Source organism: Limanda limanda, chromosome 18 (assembly GCF_963576545.1).
Source record: "Limanda limanda chromosome 18, fLimLim1.1, whole genome shotgun sequence".
Classification (NCBI taxonomy): Eukaryota; Metazoa; Chordata; class Actinopteri; order Pleuronectiformes; family Pleuronectidae; genus Limanda; species Limanda limanda.
The window spans coordinates 21,718,028-21,742,176 of NC_083653.1; the positions used below are offsets into that span (position 1 = coordinate 21,718,028).

At 41.9% G+C, this 24,149-nt stretch overlaps 3 protein-coding genes across 3 annotated transcripts; 2 read left to right on the plus strand and 1 right to left on the minus strand.

The window, feature by feature from the left end:
- Positions 1-514: 514 nt before the first annotated feature.
- LOC133024695 (heparan sulfate glucosamine 3-O-sulfotransferase 5) lies at positions 515-4,729 on the plus strand. The gene is made up of 2 exons (XM_061091861.1): positions 515-621; positions 3,799-4,729. The coding sequence occupies exons 1-2, from the start codon at positions 515-517 to the stop codon at positions 4,727-4,729; spliced, it is 1,038 nt and encodes a 345-aa protein (XP_060947844.1).
- A 3,610-nt stretch (positions 4,730-8,339) lies between these two features.
- Positions 8,340-17,223, plus strand: LOC133024090 (histone deacetylase 2). The gene is made up of 14 exons (XM_061091059.1): positions 8,340-8,501; positions 10,228-10,340; positions 10,429-10,546; positions 11,489-11,563; positions 12,228-12,366; positions 12,566-12,707; positions 12,944-13,036; positions 13,624-13,732; positions 13,883-14,023; positions 14,794-14,902; positions 15,501-15,631; positions 16,184-16,339; positions 16,417-16,480; positions 16,858-17,223. Exons 1-14 carry the CDS (start codon positions 8,447-8,449, stop codon positions 16,886-16,888), a joined length of 1,476 nt encoding a protein of 491 aa, XP_060947042.1. The 5' UTR covers positions 8,340-8,446; the 3' UTR covers positions 16,889-17,223.
- A 2,380-nt stretch (positions 17,224-19,603) lies between these two features.
- marcksa (myristoylated alanine-rich protein kinase C substrate a) lies at positions 19,604-23,059 on the minus strand. The gene is made up of 2 exons (XM_061091060.1): positions 22,656-23,059; positions 19,604-21,492 (listed from the first exon to the last, which is right to left on the minus strand). Exons 1-2 carry the CDS (start codon positions 22,749-22,751, stop codon positions 20,791-20,793), a joined length of 798 nt encoding a protein of 265 aa, XP_060947043.1. The 5' UTR covers positions 22,752-23,059; the 3' UTR covers positions 19,604-20,790.
- Positions 23,060-24,149: the final 1,090 nt, after the last annotated feature.

Genomic DNA, 24,149 nt, shown 5'->3' on the forward strand with positions numbered 1-24,149 from the left:
AATGATCGGTTATTCCATGATGTGATTTTCCGAGTCACACTGTGGTAAGCCGGCAGATGTCAAATGGTATTGAAAAACAAAAAAAATGTCTTTTCCCTGTGCTGTGTGGGAGTTTGGGATTGGGGGCCAGATTTTGTCAAATGTTGTCGTATTCCTTAAGAAAGTCTGTTCATCTTTCCTCTGTAGTATATCAATCTTTTAATTTGAAACGTTACATATTAATACTCTCAAAGCAGGGCTCTTACAGTACGTCAGTATATTAGATCAAATCCACCACTTGCTAGAAATAGACAAATAAATGAACGTAACAAAGTGGTGTTTGGTGGATGAGCGTTTTCTGTAAGGGCACTGCAGCACTTTTCAGGCTCGTTTGAATGTGGCTTAATCACTTGTAAGACTTGATTGAGTGTGTGTTAATAAACATTAGTCTGTCTCTCTTCCCCTGGCTATTAGTAGTTTATGTGCTCTGCTGTCTACAGGCTGAAGACGCAGTCCTGAAGATTGATGGAGGGCCATGCTATTCAAACAGCAGGCATTGCTGAGACAAAAGCTCTTCGTACTGGGCAGCCTTGCTATCGGAAGTGTCCTCTATCTCGTGGCTAGGGTTGGGACCTTGGATAGGTAAGTCATCACTGGCACTCTTAAGAATACTGCATATTTATTTGAAGCACTTTCATTGAATCTTGTATTGTTATTTTGCTTCATACGAGAACTTAACTGTTCTTAGAACAAAAAAGGGATATTTTTACAGGGCAGTGCCATGTCCCAAACATACCTGAGAGGTTCGGCTCGGTCTCCTAGACGTATACATACGTATACATACATCTCTGACTGTTAATTGGAATATGTTCCAAACCGTTCCCTCAGGTTGTACCGCGGGCTTGCTCAATATCCCTAAAACAAACTATAAAAAGTTTGTTTTGGGGATAATTTTATCTGTTTTATTTTTATCTTTCATCATTATTTTAATTTTTTCCTAAGACTTTGTTTTATTGCTGACATGTTCTTATTGATCTCTTATTTCATGTCTTTGATTACATTGGAAAGCACTTTGAGTTGCATTGTATGTATGAAAGGTGCTGTATAAAAAAGCCGATAATAACCCCATTTGTCTGTGCAAAGGTGTGATCTTGGGTTCATGAACAAGTTAGAACTGCACTAGTCCATCGTTTTTATGACACCAATAGGTCAAATGTGCAAATGTGAAGAAGTCGCTTTTTTGTAGTGACTGACTCCGAAGCTTCCCTCAGTTTTATGAACCTTTTTAGCATCTCTAAAGATTTTTGGGGTTTTATTGCCAGCAACTTTACAGCTGCCTCCAGTCTGCTGCTCTCATCAACATTGTTTTCAGTGTGTTTTTAGCAATACAAGCTCTTCTAAACCCACCCTTCTCTAGCACCAGATAGTTAATACTGGTTACAACCATATGGTAAACAGGGTGGAGCATTTAACAGCTACAGAAGCTGGTATTTTGGTGCAGACTTGAACAGAAAAGTAGACTATTGAGTATTGGAGCCTAGTCTGTTAACAAGAAACAGCTAGCTAACAGAAACCAGAAACACAAGTGTAAATATATGTATTTATTTGCTAACATATGACACAACACATAATGCAAGTTAATACATAACTGCTGTGTTGTCAGGTTGTTGTGAAGAAAATGTAATGATTTGGTGCCTTGTTCAAATTTGTGTTATTTAAAAGAAACATCCTCACGTCCCCCTCCTTTGCAGGTTGTTATGGCTATTATCAGTTGTCTATTGGATCCTAAGAATGTTATATAATACGAAGAAGGACAGAAAATAATATAAGAAAATTGCAAAAACAGATAAATATTGCTTGGGAAGATTTTTGAAGCATGGATGGCAAATTAAAATTAATAATATAATATAAAATTTGGGATATAGTTATGAATAGCTTCTGTAGATATGCTGCAACATTAGTATGAACCATATATCGGCGTTATCATGGCAAAACAGACAGAGGGCACACCTAGAATCTGTATTGAAATAAAATAATTTCTAATGCAAATTAGTAAATGGTTGTTTCAGGGTGTGTTGTACCAAAAACAAGTTTCACTCCTGATTTAACCAAAACATTCCTTTACAAATTAAGCTAGGAATCTTTGTTATAAAGACTATTTTATAAAGATGAGCCGGATACTCGGCTGAAACGAGTATCCGGTACGGATAAAGCACTTTTGCCGAGTACGAGTATTATCCGATTAATACTCGTCAATATCTGTGCTCGGACTGAATGAAAATCCTCACACAGCGTCACAGCGCTCCTCCCTTCACACACGGCTCTGCTCGCACACTCACAGAACAGCTCTCTGTCTCTCAGTCACTCAGGTTCACGGGTCTTTTCCGTTAACGTTTAGGGTTTCTTCAGCTTGAAGTTTGTTTTTATTTCAGTTTGTACTTACTTATTAACCAGTAGAGTTCTGTTAAACGTGGGTTCATCAGACGTGGTGCTGGTAGAAGCGACTCGCGTTGCGTCTCTGCCTGTCGGAGATTTTTTTTTTTTTCCGCTGCATCGCTCTAGTTCACATGAATGTGATTATACCGTGTTTGTTTTAATTATCCTCATCCGAAGCAGGAGAGACCCGCTGTAACAAATCGCCCTGCTTAAACCCCAGGGGAAATGTTCTAGGCTTTCATTTTAAGGACACGGGCGGACCCGACCCGCTGTGTACCTTGCGCGCTGCCCGACCAAGTTATCATAAACGAAATGACCGATGACCTTGTTATCGGTCTAACCCCTATTTAAATAAATATAAACGAATTTGACTCAAACAGGTTGCGTATTATACACTGTATTTAAACAAAACACCAATCAAACCCCACATATCCCTGCGCTCGTGCCCGCAAACAATGGCGGACCCGTAAACATAAACACGGTATTTACACACATTCAAACATCAATATTTTCCCACCCCAGGTCCATAACATAATCCCCAAACAAACGTCCAAACAAAATGACTGCAGGTGTGGCGAGGTGAGTGCCGCAAACAAATCCAAACAAAGTCCACGCTTTCTCACCCCCTTCCAGTGCCCAGAAAATGTTCAGTCCTTGAAATAATCCATTACGTAACTCCCAGGCAATAATCCCGTTCCAGAGAAAAATCCTTGCAAGTTGTTATTGATCTCCTGGCCCTTGAACCTCTGGCCGCACCGCCAGCCCGCAGCATCAAAAAACCACACACACCCTGTCGGGACGTCACTTCCCCATATTTAACACATTTCCCGTTACAGAACCCCATATATACATAATCACACAAATAATAAACAAATACATACACAGATCCATTCCCTCATTCTTATAGTTTTGAGGCGTCTGACTAATGACATATGCACTTTTTATCAATACATAAGGTGCCCTTAGGTGACCTTTACACCGTGTCTCCTGTCAATCTTGTCCCCGGGAAATAGCAAACAGCATCGGACACAGTCTCCCCGCCCCCCTCTCTCTCTCTCTCTCTCTCTCTCTCTCTCTCTCTCTGTCTCTATCTTACTCACTCATACACACACACACACCTGGTGTGGAAACTAATTTAAAAAAAAATAAAAATAAAAAAATCATAAAAAAATTTCAAAGTTTAAAAAGAAAGTTATGTTGAACCAGCCCACTTCCGGGTTAAATCACACCCACATCCGGGTTAGGCCCCGCCAACTCCGAGTACGGATACGGATACAGATAATTCATATGGTAAACAGATACAGATACAGATAATGCTGTACTCGCTCATCCCTACTATTTTATAATGTATTTTTAAATCCTCTTTTGCTTTCTCCCTTTCAGGCTACAGCCCATTTGCCCCTTTGAAGGCAGACTGAACCCCCCTGAGCCAGAGCAAATCCCTCTCCGCACCCTGCAGTTTAAGCGTGGCCTGCTCCATGAGTTACGTAAGGGCAATGCCACCAAAGAGCAAATTCACTTGCACAACCTGGTACAGCAGCTGCCTCGGGCTATCATCATCGGGGTTCGCAAGGGAGGCACCCGCGCCCTGCTGGAGATGCTCAACCTGCATCCAGCGGTGGTCAAGGCTTCACAGGAGATTCACTTTTTTGACAATGACCAAAACTATGCTCGTGGAATCGACTGGTACAGAGGGAAAATGCCCTTCTCCTTCCCTCACCAGATCACCATTGAGAAAAGCCCAGCGTACTTTATCACAGAGGAGGTCCCTGAACGCATCTTCAAGATGAACTCCTCCATCAAGCTGCTGATCATCGTCCGCGAACCCACCACCAGAGCTGTGTCTGACTACACTCAAGTTCTGGAGGGCAAGGAGCGTAAAAACAAGACCTACCACAAGTTTGAGAAGCTGGCCATCGACACCAACACCTGTGAGGTGAACACCAAGTACAAAGCTGTTCGGACCAGCATCTACACGAAACACCTGGAGCGCTGGCTCAAGTACTTTCCTGTGGAGCAGTTCCACATTGTGGACGGGGACCGTCTGATCACGGACCCACTGCCAGAGCTGCAGCTCGTTGAGCGCTTCCTCAACCTACCCTCAAGGATAAGCCAATATAATCTGTATTTCAATGCTACCAGGGGATTTTACTGTCTGCGATTTAACATTGTCTTCAACAAGTGCCTGGCAGGCAGCAAGGGCCGCATCCATCCAGAGGTGGACCCGTCAGTGGTGACAAAACTGCAGAAGTTCTTTCACCCCTTCAATCAGAAGTTTTACCAGATCACTGGTAGAACATTCAACTGGCCATGATGAGCTTTGAACCTCTCAAATGAGATTCCTGGTTTGGTGTTTTATTTTTTTAATAAAACAAAACACCTCACTTTAAGATCTCAAAAGATAGTAATAGCACTTTGACTGAATTTAATACAAAAACAAAATTGTGACCAAATATAAAAGGAACTTGATGTGTTTGTTTTTACATGTGTGAAAATATAACAAAATGGTTTGATTTGTTTGACTAGAAGATTCAGTTCAAAGCACTTGATCTCGCAAAATAATTCACTTGTCTGTCAATGTTCTCTGCGGAAAAAAAAACTGTGATTATTTTTGTTGCTTAAAAAAAAATCAAATGTCATCAAACACTGACATTTATGCCTTTAAGATAAGCTTTTAGTGTGATGCTTTCTTTTTATCATAAAACTCTATGAAAAATTACATCTCATGATCAACAAAATTGTTCATTTATTTCCCATCATGCTGTGATCGGTCCATTAGAGAGTGACCTCTTCTTTACCTAACGTCATTCAGACAAGGATCATCACAATAGCATAAAGTGATTCAAGTTTGGCTCAACACCTTACAAGCATTTTAGACTTGAGCTTGTGTTTTATTGTAAGTATGTTGTTTCTTCCCCTACAGCGTTCTCATTGGTTAGCGAAATACCTGGCAAAAAGCCATATTGAAAAAAATGTCCTGTCCTCTTTTCCGTCAAACCAACAGCTTATTCTTAGATGATTAATAAAATCAATCTGTTTCTGTGCAGATATTTATTCTGTATCATGTGTGTTGTTAAAAAAAGGTTAAATTAAAAGAACATGTAGACATTTGTCAACTGATTTATTGTGTTTTGTTGTTTACATTTTGGTATTGAAAGAAATCGTTTAACATTTTGGGAAATCAATAAGAAAACAGTTACCACTCTCCCATCTGCGTTGAGTGTAGTCTAGAGGGGATCAAGTTAGCTTTTGAGCTTTGGTCAGAGCCAGGCTAGCTGTTTCACAATGATTCCAACTGGCCATGCTAAGCTAAGCTAATCTTCTCCTGACTACAGCTTTTATTCATTACACAGACAAGAGAGTGGTAGTCTATTGGCCGAAACTGGACATCAAACGATAGCTGCTTTCAGACTTGCACTGAATTGAAGATAATCTCCTGACATTCTCAGAATGGGCTGTATGTGAGAACGCCAACTTCCGAGAGAGGATCCAGACTTTTCCAGGAGTCTTTCTGACCAGCGACCTAGAAATACGATTGCGTTGGTTTGTCGATGATGTTTTTAAAACTAAACCAACAGAAAATTTAGAAAAAACAAGAGAATACGAATATCCTTGGATGAAAAAGAGGAATTTGTACGTTAAGACTCTGTTTGCTGAGCCACCTGTGAGTTTTTTGAGATTCCTGTGTATTTTTGCACATGTCAGAGGAGAAAATCTCCGGCTATGTTGTTTATATGTGAAACGCAAACTCCCGAGAAAGTCAAATTGTTTGGACAGTGGCTATTTTGTATGATTTTTTCCACAGAGTATAAACATTTGAAACTAATAGATTTTTTGTGTTACCATAGAATGAGCCCTCTTATTTACATCTGTAGTCTGGCGTCCACCATGTTGGACTGCTATGTTTCTAAAGTAGCCCAGAATGGCCAAGGTGAAGTGCATTCATCCATACATGCATCTTTTATCTATACCACTTATCTTTTGAAGGCATTTACTATTCAGATGTTTGCAACATGCAACTATATCACGAGAAGTGACTACATCCTACAAACTGAACCTTTAAATCATGTTAAGAAAAGGGTCACCTCACAGGAAGAAGGCTCTAGGTTTGAAGTATTTCTGTGTGATCAAGTGAGTGGGAAGTGAAAATATCACCAATTGCTCATGAGATAAGACATAAAACCATTCGACGAGCCAAGCTGATACACTAATATGAGATTTAAAGAAATAATTCGCCACATGGTGTTAATCTGGTTCACTTTTTGTAGACAGGTGTAGACCAGAATATAACAAAAGATAATGCTGACATCTAGTGTTGGGTCAGAGCAGTAAATAAAGTGCTGTGGGTTCAGGACCATGGCCGGGGGGCGCTGGCCCCAGCAGAAATTGTATTGGCCTGTGAAGTGCCTCCTGTCAGGTGTCTAAAAATTTTTTGAATATGGAACAATTTCAAAATATATTCGATGATGTGTGGCTTTGCTCAGACCTATAGAGCTACCAGGAACTTTCACCTTGAATAATAATTTAAGCTAACAATTTAGTAGCACTTAAATGGCACTTATCTATAGCACTTTGTAGTTTGGCTTTCTTGAAGAAATTGTACTTTCTTGATTCTTGTTGTTCTGGGTTTTGTACCCTCATTGTTGAATGCACTTATCTCTCTTTGGATAAAAGCGTCAGCTAAACGAAATGTAATGTAATGTAATGTTATGAAACAAAGGATGACTTAAATGTGCACCTTAATGAATTAGGAACTGTGTTTGGATGTTGGACATGTAATTGGCCTCTCTGTGCGAATGGTGGCCCTTTTATGGCCCCTGAATTAGAAAACTCCTACAGATTTTTTGATAATCTGATTCATAAAATATCTAAATACAGATTACCTGTCAGCCAAATTCTCACTCATACCTGCACAAGTACTTTCTTTACAGCAAAAACCTACTCAGCCATGATATTCTTCTCCTTCTTCACTGAGGTTTTACCATACAGCAGCTGGCATGCAACGTGTTACAGTAGCGCCCCCTTCAGTTTTCAATCTTCCTCAGTTTCCATTTATTTCTTAAGTTGTCTGTCCAGTCCCGTCTCCCTTAAAAATCTAAACAACAGTTTTCTCCCTTGCTGACACTCTCCACGTTCTAATATGTTTTCAAAAGTGTTCAATATTAGTCCTATTTTGTGTTTTTGTTCCATCAGTTATTTCCTTTATCCTGTAGATTTCCTGCATGCTGTCAGGATGTATTCCATGGTTTCTGGTTCTACATATTGGTTCGAAAATACACATTGCATGTTTTCCTATCATATGAAGTGTACTGTTGAGCGAATGAGTGAATTTCTATTTTTGGGTGAACTATCCCTTTAATACCCTGCCCCTACTCTTCGTCATATTGACCTCATTCTGGATTGCATTGAAATGTCTTCCTTTACTTGCTGCCACTGTTGACTTGCCATCCCCCCACACGTCGCTGTTGCCCTCTGGTTCAGATCATTTGAGGCTGACCCCCTCAGCTCCATCCCCGGTGTCGTCATGATGACGGTGTGTTCACTTCCGGACCACTTTCTAACCCCGGACTGTTTAGAAGAGAAGAACCGAGAAGAACCACTATATCCATAGATATATATAAAGACTAGATGTCTCGTTCGACGGAGCCGGACGTCACCACATAGCGGCCATCTTGCCAGAGGTTGCTCGCTCACCCATAACATTGTGTTGGTAGTGGTAAATAACCATAACTTGCTCAATTTTCAACCGATTTTGAAACGGTCTGGTTTGTTATAAACGTCAGAGATGGTAGTTATGACACCTCTGGCAAGATGGCCGCCATGTGGTGACGTCCGGCAACGCAGACGAGACATCTAGTCTTTATATATATCTATGACTATATCAGTGAGGTCCGCCCCGCCCCCCGCTGCAGCTGCACCTCCCACTGAGCTGAGCTCCGCACCGTCTGTCGCTCCTGGTCGCGTTCATGGATCTTCACGTCTGCTGAATCCAACTCCAGCCAACTTTTAGAAGGAGACCAAGTACCGCAACATGGCGTACACGACCGCGGGTGGGACGAAGAAGAAGGTCTGCTACTACTATGACGGTACGGGACATCCGGAGTGTGTGTGAATGGAGCTCGGGCTAAGGCAGGCTAGCGCTAGCCGCTTAGCTAGTCCGCTTAGCTGCCGCTCAATAAATGGCGTCGCACACTAGTTAGCTAACAAGCAGGCTAGCGTTAATGACCATCGGTAAACTGGCGTCTGTGATCACTTTACGTGTTAAGTGGGTTTTAAAGCATGTAGCGAACCAAATATACACGTTGTTTTCTTTTTACTCCAAACCAACCGGAATGTTTAAATGAACGTTAGATGCGGTTAATTGTGTGTTTTACCTAGACGTTAGCGTGCGGGTAAGTGAAACCGCACCATTCATTAGCATCATTGTTTGAGCTTTGTTTCTGCGGCCGTGCGCCAGGCTTTGTGCGTCGTGTGTGTGTTTTTTCCAAGAGCATCAGTGAGTTCACGAAAAGAAGGATAAAGTGCAGAAAGTTAAGTTTTACAGCCACATCGGGTTCAGGCCTCAGTGCAGCGGGACATTAGTGACTGTGTCTGTGCCCGTTTCAGACCAGCGACATCTTACTGGAGAGGAAACCAAGAGAGGAAGGAAGCGAACCACCGGGTCCAGTTAATTATGTTGCACTTTGAAATAGAACGACCCAGATAAACGAGAATCTACAAACACTAAACCCTCCTGATTGAAAGAGACTACACATGATCTCCACTAGTGTTCTGTATGAGCTATCAGCTGGGCCTGCGTTTCTATGTATCTACTGTGCAGCAATGCTACGAAGGGTCAAGCGAGTTCAACTTTGTGTTTTGATTGATGTTGATGTTGATTTGATTGTGTTACAGCAGCAGGTCAACGGCATTGCACATAGAGAGAAGTGGCAATAAAACCGTAACGAAGAATTAAATTGACCAAAATAGAATGTAATAAACATTTAATTAAATTAAAACTATACATACACTTTAAATAGATGACGGCAATAAAGTACTAGAATATAATAGAACAAAAAATACGCTTTTAAATAAGAGATAAAGCACAAGAGATGACAAACTATGTACAGGGGCAAAGTGCACCTCAGCCTCTGTTTTAATTATGTCCTTTTTTTAATCTTGTAATGAGTCAAATGTTATATTGGGGCTGGTCTTATTTTCAGCTCACTTTATTTCACTATGACTTTCTCTTTTTAGACTAAAACACTCAGTGTGACACTTCAAAACATAAGCCTGGATAAATACTGTTTTGCTGAATTATATAACACCAAATAAATAAATCAACAGAGAGAAATGCTCAAATGAAAAACTCAATTTGTAGTAATCCACTGCTGAAAATATTCCCATAACAATGCATTCAGCACTCCCTGCTGATATTAAGTGCTGTGTAATTACTGCACTCACAAAAATATTTGTATTTATTTCTTCAGTAGGAACCAATAGACTTCGGTCAAGTCAGAAATTATTTAGAGACCGTCACAGACTCTTCATTCGATTTTTTTTGACAAATCTCACCTTGTGAGTGCATGTGAAAATGATGTAGAATTATAATTTTCTATGTGAAACGTAGTTTGATTGGCTTCAGCATGTATATATGAATAATGGTCCAGTTTGAAGTTAGTGATCATTAGCAATGGGACTGATTTTCAGTGGGGCAGACATCAATACAAAACCAATAGTTGAACAATATTGTTTGTAGACTTAACAAGACAAATGTACAATATTATCTCTGAATGTGGGCTTCACACTTTGTTTTCAATGTTTCTGTTGCAGGTGACGTAGGAAATTACTACTATGGACAGGGCCACCCCATGAAACCACATAGGATCCGTATGACTCACAACCTGCTTCTGAACTATGGACTGTACAGGAAAATGGAAATCTACGTATGTTTCTTTACACCAACTTTCATTATGTGCTGTACTGTTGAAGCAGAGCATGTAGGTGGACCAACTGCATCATTTTTTGTTTCAGAGACCCCATAAGGCCACAGCAGAGGAGATGACTAAATATCACAGCGATGACTACATCAAGTTCCTCCGGTACATACGGCCGGACAACATGCCTGAGTTCAGCAAGCAGATGCAGCGCTGTGAGTAGTCTGTGGGCTCCTTCGGAAGGCTTCTCAGCAGGCCCACATCTAACAACCTTCTTAATTTTTGATTAATTTGTTGATTATTTCATAGCTTACTCATTGTTGAGTTTATACATTGGCAGAAAGAGACCACAACTTCACAGTTCAAGGAGGCTTCATAAATTTCCAGTATTGTCTAAAAAACACTTCAAATCCAAATTAATTTAGTTAATGGCAGAATATAAATTTGATTAAAATAACAAAAACTCACAATGGAAAACCTATTTATAAAATGTTCTTCTTGGTACAAGAGCTTAACTCTCAGCTGAGTCATGTTCTCCAGACTCTTTTGGCTGTGGTTCACAAACGGGTCCCATTGTCTCTAACGCAATCTTATTTAATCACTACCGACGCTGCAGGACAGTCCGGACACCTGAGCATCCCAGCAGCACATGTTCAACTCTGACTCAGCTTTACATCTGTCCCCCTGTCAACTATGGCAGGAGGAACCAAAATGATTCGCTGCACACAGGTCTACAATGAAGACTTAGAGCTAGCAAACTGATTTTGTGTGATATCGGAGAAATGGACCGACTGAAATATAATGATGAAGTTTCCGACCATTCAGCCATGTTCAGCACTCCAAACATCACCCCAACGTTTTCTGTACTTCCCCCGAGCAGGGACTTTTTGGGTGTGAAGGTTTCCCTGGGAAATATTTCATTGCAGCCACAGCTCTGCCTGTCTGCCCCTCCAACACATTCTGTTGCTGAATCCACCATATCCCCACACAAAGTCCTGCTTTTTAAGGTTGTTGTAGCATTATGTTTTAGTGCAAAAGGTCAAAACAAAGTGATTATATCCATATTGCAGAGGATACTTTTTTACAAGAAAGCTTGTACTCCAAGGTGATGATGTGGTTGTATTCAGTGGATGATCTCTCACATTTTTTTCTTGCAGTCAATGTTGGAGAGGACTGTCCTGTATTCGATGGATTGTTTGAGTTCTGCCAACTCTCTGCTGGTGGCTCTGCTGGTAAGTCAGAAGAAACCAGAGTTGTCTTTGCAGTAGATGTTGTCCATATATGTGCAGGCTGCAGTGTCTGTCTCTCGCTGGGACTCTGTGTTGGCACTGCCACTAACCAGAGACACTTGCCAATATCAGCGAACACCTTCACAGCTGTTTTAAATCCTGATTTGCTACTACATGATTTATTTTTTCACTCAAGGCCTGTTAACATCCAGTTAGTAAGGAGCACAGTCAGAATGGTATTTTGGCATAATATTCCATATTCTTGTTAGATCCCAACCCTTTGAGAAAGAGGCTAATAAATAAAACAGTTTTTGTGGAGTTAAATTAATGAAACATTGTTGGGATAGTCAGCATACTGTCATTATTTCCTCCGTAGAGGTTGTCCTTTCTGAATGGCGTGTTGTCTGTTGCTGAAGCTGTGCTCACCATAAGTTGTAGTGGTCAGATGTCTTACTCTGTTTTATAACTTTTTATCAATGGTTGGATAGCACAGTGTACAACTGTGTCAAGCTAACATAAACAAGTTCTGTACAGTCACACATTTACTGCGTGGAAGCAGGGCATGAAATATAGAACTGATATTGAAATCTTGTTGGGAAATGAGAGAAGTACAGAGTTATATACATTTTTATGAAACTGTAAAAAGTGTGTTCTGTGTTGTGTTCAGCTGGTGCAGTGAAACTGAACCGACAGCAGACTGACATTGCAGTGAACTGGGCAGGAGGACTTCACCACGCAAAGAAGTCTGAAGCCTCTGGATTCTGCTACGTAAATGACATTGTGCTGGCCATCTTGGAGCTGCTCAAGTGAGTGTCACAAACGGCTCAATAAAACTCAACTTCGTGAGAGGGCATTTACATCCAAACGCAGGAAAAACACTTTTCTCCAAAGCATCGTCTTAGTGACCTTATTTTTCAGGTTGTGTCTTGGGAAAATACAGTGTTAACCAAACTAAGTATTATTTGTACTTTCCTCTACTTTGTATAAATGATCCGTCTCTTCCAGGTACCACCAGAGGGTGCTCTACATCGATATAGACATCCACCACGGGGATGGAGTGGAGGAGGCCTTCTTCACCACAGACAGGGTCATGACTGTGTCTTTCCATAAATACGGGGAGTACTTCCCTGGAACCGGAGACCTCAGGGTGAGGATCAGTCTTTGTTCTCACTTAGATAAGGGTTAAGACGTTTACATGAAAACAACAAGCAATAGATTGTTACTTCATGCCTAACATAGGCATTAAAGTAGAATAGGATTTTATTTGTGTAAGACAACAAGCTAATGTGAATTATAAATGAATTAAAATGCAACGTATTCTCATTAAAAACTCGAATAATTTAGTTACATGTCTGTCTGTGTTCTACTATACTCTTTATTTAGGATATTGGAGCTGGAAAAGGCAAATACTATGCGGTCAACTTCCCTCTGCGTGATGGTATTGACGATGAGTCATACGAGCAAATCTTCAAGCCTGTGAGTACAACTTTTTTTCATTGCAAATATCGTGGACATTTTCAGATTCACACTTAAACCTGCAAGCGTTGCCATTGTGGCACACGTTAATGTTGATGTGTTATTGGTTGTTTTTTCCAGCAGCATCCACATTGCACAGAGATGAAAAAATCTCAACCTTTTTCAAAGGCAGCAGAAGTGCTGTGAGTCATGTGACTGTTGATTACATCAGACACATGCAACTAGGTGTTTCACAAACTAGTCGACTATGAAAACCAATTGTTGACACTGCATCGTTTGAGACGAGTTGCTCATAGAGGTTTAGTGAGTTGTAATGATAAGGTAGTGGCAGTGGCATTTACAGCAGATGTGTAACATGGGGCGCTCTTGTTTTTGACATGCAGTTGACAAGTTATATTTTCATGTGTGCCATTTGACTGTCCCACCATATAATAGCGCATTAAAGCTACTCAGGGATTTTCAGTTCAGGAAATCAGTTTCTTTGTTTAACGTCTTTTTGCCAAACTATATTCAAATATATCAGCTTAAAGGATGGTGCACTGTATCTTTCAACACTTCCTAAGTGTGATTCTTCTGTGAGCCTGCAGGTGATGGCCAAGGTGATGGAGATGTACCAGCCCAGTGCTGTGGTTCTTCAGTGTGGTGCAGACTCTCTCTCAGGAGACCGCCTCGGCTGCTTTAACCTCACCATCCGTGGTACAGATGCATAGATCAACACGAAACTGTCTAAAAATACCTATATTTTGTGATTATTCAGTTTTGATCAGAGATTAGTCTAAAAACAGGTGAATGTATTGCTTAGGTTTTTAGTAGTCATGGTTACATTGTGACTTTTGGTCCACATAGGGCACGCCAAGTGTGTGGAGTACATGAAGACCTTCAACCTCCCAATGCTCATGCTGGGTGGGGGAGGATACACCATCCGTAACGTGGCCCGCTGCTGGACCTATGAGACCGCTGTGGCTCTGGATACAGAGATCCCTGATGGTTTGTAGTGGATTTCATGTTGATGAATGCTAGAAATGTCAATTCAATAGGGCAGTGCTGTGTTTTTTTTCAACCTTTTTTGCATCATAAGAACTGTGGCATCCTTAACTGGATGTGTTTAAGTTATGACACGTTCAGACAGCTAAAAGAATGTGGCCACATGTGTTCCAGACTACCTCCAATAATGGCCACAGTTGTTTGATCTTAAATTTAGTCCACAATGCATCTTGGGTGCATTCACACTTGGACTAAGAGCTTGTGATGGCATCACAAGTGATGTTGGTACGAGGCCTTAACATGGTCAAAATGTGTGTGTGATACCCAGCTTTCGTGCTTGACTCCACTTCATCTACAGCTCCCTCTGAGTGTTGGGGTGTTGGATGAATTTGAGGGGTCGTGGTGAGAGAATGTTAAATGAGCTCACCTCTGGAAAGGGTCTGTCTACCTACCTTTCCTCACAGGGAGCTGAGCCAGCAGTCTGTTCCACGGAGTGTGTGCAACATAACGACGGGGATTGTAATCACAGGCTGTTGAATGGACCAGAAGTTTTCTTAATGGTATTTTAGGACATTAACTGAAGTCTCCGCTTATTTCAATTCATCCTCCCCTTAGTCAGGTTGAGTGTCGGTTATAAACCCTCAGTAAAGGTGTGTTTTGGCTGCTTTTTCCGATCACTTGACGCTCTATCTGCAGCGTACATCTCCTCTACAGCTGTGTTTATCCTAGTTCTCACAGATGGGTGACTCTTCTCAATGATGTCTCTGTTACAGAACTGCCCTACAATGACTACTTTGAATACTTTGGACCTGACTTCAAGCTGCACATCAGCCCCTCCAACATGACCAATCAGAACACACGGGAGTACATGGAAAAGATCAAGTAAGTGTCGAGTCATTTGAATAGTAAGAACTAAGCTGCAGTAGATTTTTAATGTTTTATCACTGCTAGTTAATTAAACATTACAGTATATGTGGTTATAATCTAAGTCTTAGATCAAGCTTGAATATCCGGATTTTTCTGGAGCTTTCAGTCACATCTCATGGTCTTGATCAGTGGATTGGTCAGTGTGAGGCTGAGAAACCTCTGGTCATTGGTCATTTGTTGAAAGTATTATTAGATGCCCTCAGCCCCCTCAATGGGCATTTATCAACATATTCCTTTGACTGTGCTCCAGTGAACATACCTCCGCTTCTTTGACATTACCGTCCCAGCTGTTCTACTCTGAAGGTTATATAAATACTGACCATTTATCTTAGAACTAAGGTCAGCTCTTTTCAGGGTATTTACGGTAGAGCAAAGAGTGTTCTCTCAGGTAGTCTGTATGAACCAAACGCGTAAAAAACGCATACATGATTTCAACTTTTCTACATCAATATCACGGACTGCTGTCAGATCACTTGTAACAAGTATCCTTGTGTTATTTAAACTCATCCTGAGTGACCTGAACACGTTGGTTTGTGTGAATGTGACTGTTCAGGCAGAGGCTGTACGAGAACCTGCGGATGCTTCCTCACGCTCCTGGAGTTCAGATGCAGGCCGTCGCAGAGGACGCTGTCCCAGATGACGCCATGGACGAGGACACTGAGGATCCTGATAAACGCTTGTCCAGTAAGACAATCTCTCTTTACCCCACACTCAGTTGATTTATATTCAGTAACTAATGTGCCAATGTTTATCTGTAGCAGCTCCAAAATTTTATTTCGGTTTGAGTCTCCAAAGAAGTGTACTGCAAAAACTCAGAAGTCATTAACCCTAAGTAGAAATAACGAAAGGGATAAAAAGTGTGAATTTTTTTTTTTTTTTTTTTTCGTTTTACACAACCATGCATATTTTAATTTTAAATATGAAACACACACTGTTCATTCATAGTTGAACATTTTAGTTTACATACACACCAGCAGTGGTCAAAAACTAAGTCCTTAATACAAATACCACACTATAAGCATTACTCTGTTATATATAAATTTCTGTATTTAAACTGTTAAGTAAAACTATTAAAGTATTAAAATGATCTTAAAGCATAAAAAGAAACAAATCTGTGACTGTTCCGCTATCATATATTTTTATCATAAGAATACTCATGCATTAATGTACACACTGCTACACAAGCACTCTGACTGTCATGTTGATAATCGGTGTGCTGTTGTTGTGTGGTTGCAGTTCGTGCCACAGATAAGAGGATAGCATGCGATGAAGAGTTCTCTGACTCTGAGGATGAGGGCGAGGGTGGACGGAGGAACGTGTCCAATCAGAAGAAGGGAGCGAAAAGACCCAGAGCTGATGATGACGACAAGGAAGCAGAGGAGAAGAAAACTGGTGGGTGCTCTCAACTTGTTTTTCAAAAGCAGTGACAATTTTTGTTTCAAAATGTGACTTATTTGTTCTCCGTCTAGTTGTAGAGATTAAAGAGGAAGAGAAAACCAAGGAGAGCAGTCCTGAGAAGACTGAAACAAAAAGGTGACAAATCTCTCTGTTTGTTCCAAATCTTGTTTTCACAAAAGAGTGGTATTATTTCTGCATTTCTCCTTTCTTAATTTTTAACCGCTTTCATCCACCATGAGTTTAAGGCTGTGTTCACACCTGACTGGCCTCGAGTCCCTTCACGTTCTGCTAATCAGGCTACACTCAAAATGTTTTGATGCAGCTATTGATAAGTTTGTATTGATAACAAATTTGACAATTTTCTGCTTTGGCCTGGAGCAGCAGGTGTGACCACAGCCTCAGTTGTACTTAAATCATGTTCTTATGACAACTTGTCTTCATTTGGCCAATTGATATTTTAGCTGTTTCTAGAAATCCCACTTGAATCAGTGCAACTGCCTTGTCTTATCCAGTGTGAAGACCGAGCAGCCCAGCAGTGACTGACAGGTTCTGAGGCGAACCCTGCGGTGCTGTCCACCATCAAGGATCCAACTCTGCCACAAATCACCGTCAGAAGCATTATATTTATTTTGACTCCATTTTCTACTCGTAAATCTCTGATCAAGCGTCAGCCTCTCTCTTTGTGTAGTCTACCAGCGGATCGCCTGGATCCACTACTTGAATTTGACGTCCTCTGATACCCGTTTGATTCCAATGTGCTTGATCTTCTGAAGGAAACTGGCTTGTTTTTAAAGAAACGGCAGGTCATCTAAAGTGGAACCTGCAGTGACCATTGAATTTTGATATATTGCATTTGTCAATAAAACTTTTTATACTAATCTGTTAATGTGTTTTGTGTTAACCAATGAGCTGAGCTTTGTGTAATAACAATGTACAGCCACAGGGTGGCGCCTTGACCTAAGATATCTGAAGCAGCAGGTGCAATGCTTGTTGTAGGAGCCACTATTGTGTGGTTTTATATATAATTAGAAAAACACTAAAGTATAAGATGCATAAAATAGTAAAATAAGCTGCACTTCTCTTCACTGTTACATATTTAGGGAACACTAATTGAAGTTGTGTTCCAGGTTACGTCACCTGTGTCTTTAAGTTGTGACAAATTGAAAGGTTTCTCCAAATCATTTGCAAATGTTCAAACATGAGCTTCCATCAGCATTGATTCCTTCGTAGCTGTCCAAAACATTGAAATGTCTGAGATTTGGATGAATTTGAATCTGTGGATTAAAACTTCAGACCAGAGACGTGTATTAACATCAGTTTAAAAGTAAACATTTAATTTGAACGTTTACGTTTAAGTTACTTATTGTCTCCACATGCAGATCAATGCTGAACCATTCGGCCGTGACTTAATACAATGATGTCTGTGATGCAATGGAATAAAGTATAGCATATTAAAAAGGTGCACAGTCACTTTGCGGAGTTGGCTCTCTTGAGCAACTTTCTCTTTTAGTTGTCCATTTGCAGTTTTGATCATTGACTGGAAATAGACAGATGCCAGCTTGAGTAGACCGACTGCTGTTTTTAAGCCTTTCCCCTGCTTGCCTGTTCTCTCACCTCTCAAATTCTCCCTTTTCATGTCACAGTGTCCTGTAGGGTCCCTTGAGTTTCACTCTGGTTTTCTCTTGTTGACAGAACAGTGAAAGTAAGGAACTGAGGAGTCTGTTACCAGGGGTTGTGAGAGTCTGAGAATATGGGCCTCACCACAGAGAAAAGCTTGAAAAAAGTCCCCCGCTCTCCACACCTTAGTTTACTTGCCTAGTTTCACTCAATTTGTTGAGCTGTAGCTTATACTTATTGCTTATTAGTAGACAATTGAACAAATATTAATAAAGTTTGAAAGTTTTTCTTTGAATACATAAAAAGGTCTGTCCTGGGCATTTATCAGGAAAGAAAAAACATTGAGGTGTTTCTACATGATCTGCTTTTGATAATCAATCTCATATATTTTCACTTTACTGAAAACTGCTCTATTACGCGCTTTTGCCATTTTTTTTGTCATTAATAAAAACGGGGAAATCTTGAATGTTGGGCCCTGTGACCTCTGACTTTGATATTTTAGCTACTTCACCAGATCCACCTTGACTGAATGGTAATGTGGAACCAGATCAGATCTCCACTGACTTAACTAGCAAAGATTTGTGTATATGCAAACGGAAGGGTCGTAATCCCTGATTGTTGTCGTGGTTTGGGCCCTAAAGCTCCAATGACAGGAAACTAGAAGACTCCAGGGCAGCGGTGGCTCAGGGCGTAGTTGTCCTCTTAACCAGGTCGGTGGTCCGATCCCAGTCTTCCTCCTACCGCGTGCTGAAATGCCCTTGGGCAAGATACTGAACCCGAAATTGCCACTGACAGCTGTCCCGTTCCCAAGGTAAAAGAGCCAGCCATAGGTGAATTAGTGTGTGTCTGAATAGGTGACTGGCAGAAAACTACTGTAGAGCACAATGTGTCATCAAAACTAGAAAAATGCTTTATAAACACAGATTAACCATCCCTCCCCAAAAACTGTCTTTTACTTGTTTGATACTTTATTCCTTTGTAATCTTTACTGTGCAGAGCAGGGTGTGTTTGTGTGTCTAACAGCAGAATTTTCACACACACCTCCTGACTAGTCAAAGGTTCTGTCACTTACATCTCAGCCTAGGTAGCGTTTGTATAATCGTTTTGATGACATCACTGTTGGTTCAAATGACATGGAGATCAAATAGTATGGGTCAAATGATACTGGTGGACTTTGTAGTGAGACAGTGTCCACTAGCCAAAAAACTTTGAAACAATTATTGCTTTTTATGTTCCGGATTTTTCATCGAGGGAGAAGATGTCATTCTAAACACATGAGTATTTTCATGTCTGTAACATATCTGTATGGGATGTTTTACTCTCTAGCATAAATAAATGGTTTCCCCAGAGCCTGATCCAACACCTTTGGGATGAACTGGTTCCAAAATGTGATCTGAGGCCTGAAACCAGAGGGGCGGAGGCTGTTGTAGCAGCATATTAATGGCCACAGCTGTAGTCAACGTCCGCATGCAGGTGTGATGCTTTCGTCCATATATTTTAGGCCATACAGACTTTTAACCTGTATCTTTTACTAAATTCCCTGGGTTTCATCTTAACTGCCCAGAACCACAGGATATCGCTTGTCCATTTGGAGCCTGGAGGCTCAACAGAGGCACATGCACAAATAAAGACAGATGCAGCTCAAATTTTATTCACATTTATTTTTGCTTTTAGTGTGCTCACAGAAAATTAGAACACCTTAAGCAGAAAAGTTTAATAGCATTTTTTTGTAAGCAAAGTTACATTCCATCTCTAAGTCAAATTGGCCAAAGCTTCTCCAGTATTTACAAAAGGAAAGGAAAGAAAGAGACAAGATGCTGCACAAACATATGCATCTGATAGGTTTCAGTAAATTTTTGTCAAAGACCACTAAAAAAAGCATTGCCTGCTGTAATCAAAAAACATACCACAGTATATAAACAGTTAACCATTCCACTTATCACAGCTTGGTTTTTGAATTCAAAATTGCTGAAGCTCTTTTCCGGGGTGACTTTATTTTTATTTCTTGCGCGCGTGTTGGTTGTTATCAAAAAAGAGCGGGTGGAAAAGAGAGCTGCTGTCTTCATGTGCTTCTTGAGCTCCAAATTTCATTTTGTACAATAATCACAGTTAAAAACACCCCTCCTATACATACTTACATTTTTTATTAAGGTCATAAAACCAACAATAAACAATAAAGCCTATACAACTTGTATTTCTACTGAATCACTGACTGGAACAGCTAATGAGAAGTGAAAAGCTCCTATGAGTTTATATGTCCTAAAAAACCCTAACCCTGGGATGCTTCTGTCGTCTTATCGCAGGAATGACTTAGTGTTGTAAACCGCATGGTGTATGTAGGTGTTGGTCTAATCGTTTTTAAGACTACTCTTTCCGTAATAGTCTGCTGCACATTTCCCAGGACCCCTCCTCCCTCCCTGAATTCACCTCCCCCCTTCATTTACAGCTCAACCCCCTTTCTCCTTCATACCACGGGCATGTCCATACCATTTTGTTTACATTTTGTATAAAAATTCAAAAAGAAAATTTTAATACTGATGAAAAAATATATGGCAGTGTGGATGTAATAAATCTGCTGTACGTATTGAAGCCACCCATCGTCCTAGCCCGTATGAATGGAAGTAACAATGGACTGAGATGGGTTTTGTGTGGAGAGGGGGATGGAAACCAAAAATAAAAAAGTAAAGAAAAGCTTTAAAATATCCCTGCTTGTAGACAAGTTCTTCAAAGCCAGGATCTGGCATCACTCCCACATACAAACAGGGAAATGTTCTTTGATTATCTTTTTTTCATCCTTTTTTTGTTTTAATTTCTTCCTCTCTGTGAACTTATTCAGCAGCCTCTGCAGCTGCAGCAGGAGCCTCCGCTGATGCTGCTTCCTGTGAGGTGGGGGCGGCCTCCTCTGTTTTGGGCGCCTCCTCGACTGTGGGCTCAGCCGGCTTCTCCTCTGCCTTTGGCTCCTCAGCAGGAGCGACCTCCTTGGCCTCCTCCACTGGCTTTTCTGCTGCTGCTGCTGCCGCCTCTGGCTTGGCCTCTACCTCCTCCTTGGCCTGCTCGGCAGCAGGTGCGGCCTGCCCCTCAGCGGGTTTGGTCTCCTCGCTAGCGGCTGCTGCTGCTGCTTCCTCTGTGCCCTCAGCCTTGGCCTCTTCTGTGGATGCTGCTGGATCCGCTGCCACCTCCTCGTTCTCGGCTCCGTCTCCCGTCTCCTTCTTGGTTTTCTTGAAAGAAAACCCGCTCAACTTGAACGACTTCTTGAAGGAGAACTTCTTCTTCTTCTTCTTGGGGGTCTCGTTGCTGGTGGAAGGTGTGGCGCCATCCTCTGCTTTCGCTGCCTCTCCCTCAGCAGGAGCAGGGGACGCCGCCTCTACCTTTTCTCCTTCTGCAGCCTCGGCAGGGGCGGCCTCGGCCTTCTCAACCTCCTCCTTGGGACTCTCCTCGGCTGTGGCGCTGCCGTTGGCCTGCACCTCCTCTTTGCCGTTCTCAGCCGCCGCAGGAGAGGCATCCCCATTCACTTTAACGTGGCCGTTTTCCTAAAAAAGAGAAACAACATGTGTTACTGCCATGTACAGAGCTGGCATGGGTTCAGAACTCAACATGGACAGTGCCACTAGTGGACACCAGGGGCAGTAGACACCATCGAATCAGCAGTGACAAAAGCAGCGCTCCCCCCGGCCTGGAGTCAGCTGCTAGTTTCAACTTTTCAGAGCAAATAGACGAATGACACGGGAATTAAACGCGCACAAAAGGGCGGTCACGTGTGAGACTAAGATAATGCAACGTGTTTCCCCTTTCACCCTGGATCTCGTTCACATGCTGAGCGCAGTGCCTCCACCGGGTCGCCAGGGGTCGGTACGAGGCCGCTCCAACTGTGGAGCGGCGGAGCGAAGCAGCTGCTCATTAAAACAGCAGATGCTCATTAGTCCATCACAGGGCGCACACTCACTTCCTGAGAAATGTATCACAACCTCAGCCCGTTTGATAAATATCTTAACTTTTAGAATCGGAGGGCGCTCCCGGCAGAACAACCTCCTCTCTCTCTCTCTCTCCGGGGCGCACCACTGGCTCAGATACGCGCTCTCCTCCTGCGCCGCACACACACACACGCTCACCGCCTTCTCCACTTTCTAGTCGCGCATCTGTAACAAAAGGCGTGGTGCTCCGGGCGCACTCGGCCTTTTGTTGGCGGCATCTCGTCTCATTCAGCAGCCTCCAAATGACGATCGCGAGGCGACTGCACGATCCGCTTTTTCACAATCAGCCCAAACAATTCATTTTGGAGGTGGGGGGCACCAATCAGCCGTTCAGCGCATGGCTTCCTTCAAAGCGTGTGGGTTCGGAGGGATCGACAACAAATGCGGTTCCTTCTTCATCTCGACCATAAATCGGATTCGGTCACGTTTCTGTCATTCATCCGCGCATTTTTACGCACAGGTTTCCGCGGCGAGGCCATTTCAAATGATCAACTGTTGCTCATTCAGTGGCCTATAAAGTATTCATTATAAAATAAAAACCAAGTAGTTTCCATTTTGTTTTAACTCTCGCCGCAGATCGCCATTCAATCCAACCACAATTACGCACGGATTGCGCCCCCAGTGCGCGGACCCCCCCCCCCCCCCCACACACACACACACACCTCCCTCCCTCTCTCTCCCAGCGATGGATGGAAGGAGCTGGATGTTAAAATATCATTTACCTGTCCGTTGCTCTTGGTGGGTGAAGCAACAGCTTCCCCGGGCTTCTCCGAGACAGTTTCAGCCTTTCCAGCTGCCTTGGCAAATTGCGCTCCCATGCTTCGCTCCAACAAAGAAACTCTGATCCCCCCTAAAAAAAAATCCGAACAAAGACCCACAAGCCTCTTTGTTGAACGCTTTTCTTCACTGCTGTCTCCCCCTCTCGCTCTCCCCCGTGCACAAAGGGAAGATTCACGGGGAAAATGAAAAGCAAAGTCGGCCTGGAATGAGCAGAGTGGTTTTGAATAGCAGGGACGCGCTGGCAGGTGAGGAGCGGTAATAAAATCCCAGACCGGTGGCCGTGTCGCTGTAGGCAGGCTGCAAAATGGAGAAATTTCCCTTGTTGCTAATAAGATGCCGAGTCCAACGCCCAAGTCCAGAGATGAATGGAGGCTCCGGGCGATGACGGCACCGCACTCACACTCAGCCAATCACAGCCCCGGCTCCGGGACAGGGCGGGGCTTTGGGGAAAGGGAGTGAACAATAGATTGTGGCGCTGCATTCAATGTACGTAGGAATAATCATAGTTCAGCCGGCTGCAGTGGTTTAACTATTATTTCACAAAAACAATGGCTTTCATCATTAATTTTAAAAATGAACCAAATGGAAAGTCTTCAATATAAGAATACATTCCAGAAACATATTTGTGGTTCGTCTTCTTTACACTCTCACTTTTATCTCATCTGAATACGGTAGTATAAACTTAACTTGTCCTCTGTCTAACTTCCTGAAGCTATAATTTAAAACCATTTCAGTTTGCACACGAGATCTGACATGTTGGTGTCACAAGATTTTAGACTCAGGTGTACATCTATAAACAATGTATCCGAACAAACAGGACGAAGACAAGAAAAGTCAGACTGAGCCTGAGGCAGATCAGACCAGATGCAAAATGCTAACACATCACCTCTGCAGAGATTTTTTTCCTAACTGATTCTGATGCAACATGTGATGAGATCTATGTTGAAAGCAAATCCACTCAGATCCACTTGGGTATTAGGACACATTAACCCACAGACTGATTGGACTGAACATAAACCAATTTGACTGTTGGTCATTGGGAACCAGGTGGACCCATAAACATTTCTAGAATTCAAATGATTATGTATGTTTCACAGGTGAAAAGCTGTGTTCTACCTGAAAATAAAAATGCATTATCTGAATTTCATGGTGTGGGATAGCACAGATATAGTGGGACTTAATTTCAAAGTCATGATCCTTACTCTAAGTTGGATCTCTTTTTGTACAATTTTAGTTTGCCTTGAATAAAACACTTAAGACCATAGAATTAACTTATTGTGGCCACCACTGTTTTGGTTTATTAACCACACATTTCAATTAAACAACAGCACTTAACAACATTTTCATATGCTATGAAACACTTTCAGGATGTTTATTATGATACATTTGTTTACAGAGTTTGTGCAGACTTTCTTCGCCTGCCCCCTAAAGTCCAC

Coding starts and splice junctions, on each gene's coding strand:
- marcksa (XM_061091060.1), bottom strand. CDS start 22,751: ATGGGAGCGCAATTTGCCAAGGCAGCTGGAAAGGCTGAAACTGTCTCG. Junction 21,493..22,655: donor CCACCAAGAGCAACGGACAG/GTAAATGATATT, acceptor TCTCTTTTTTAG/GAAAACGGCCACGTTAAAGT.
- LOC133024695 (XM_061091861.1), top strand. CDS start 515: ATGCTATTCAAACAGCAGGCATTGCTGAGACAAAAGCTCTTCGTACTG. Junction 622..3,798: donor AGGGTTGGGACCTTGGATAG/GTAAGTCATCAC, acceptor TCTCCCTTTCAG/GCTACAGCCCATTTGCCCCT.
- LOC133024090 (XM_061091059.1), top strand. CDS start 8,447: ATGGCGTACACGACCGCGGGTGGGACGAAGAAGAAGGTCTGCTACTAC. Junction 13,037..13,623: donor ACGAGCAAATCTTCAAGCCT/GTGAGTACAACT, acceptor GTGAGCCTGCAG/GTGATGGCCAAGGTGATGGA. Junction 15,632..16,183: donor TCCTGATAAACGCTTGTCCA/GTAAGACAATCT, acceptor GTGTGGTTGCAG/TTCGTGCCACAGATAAGAGG.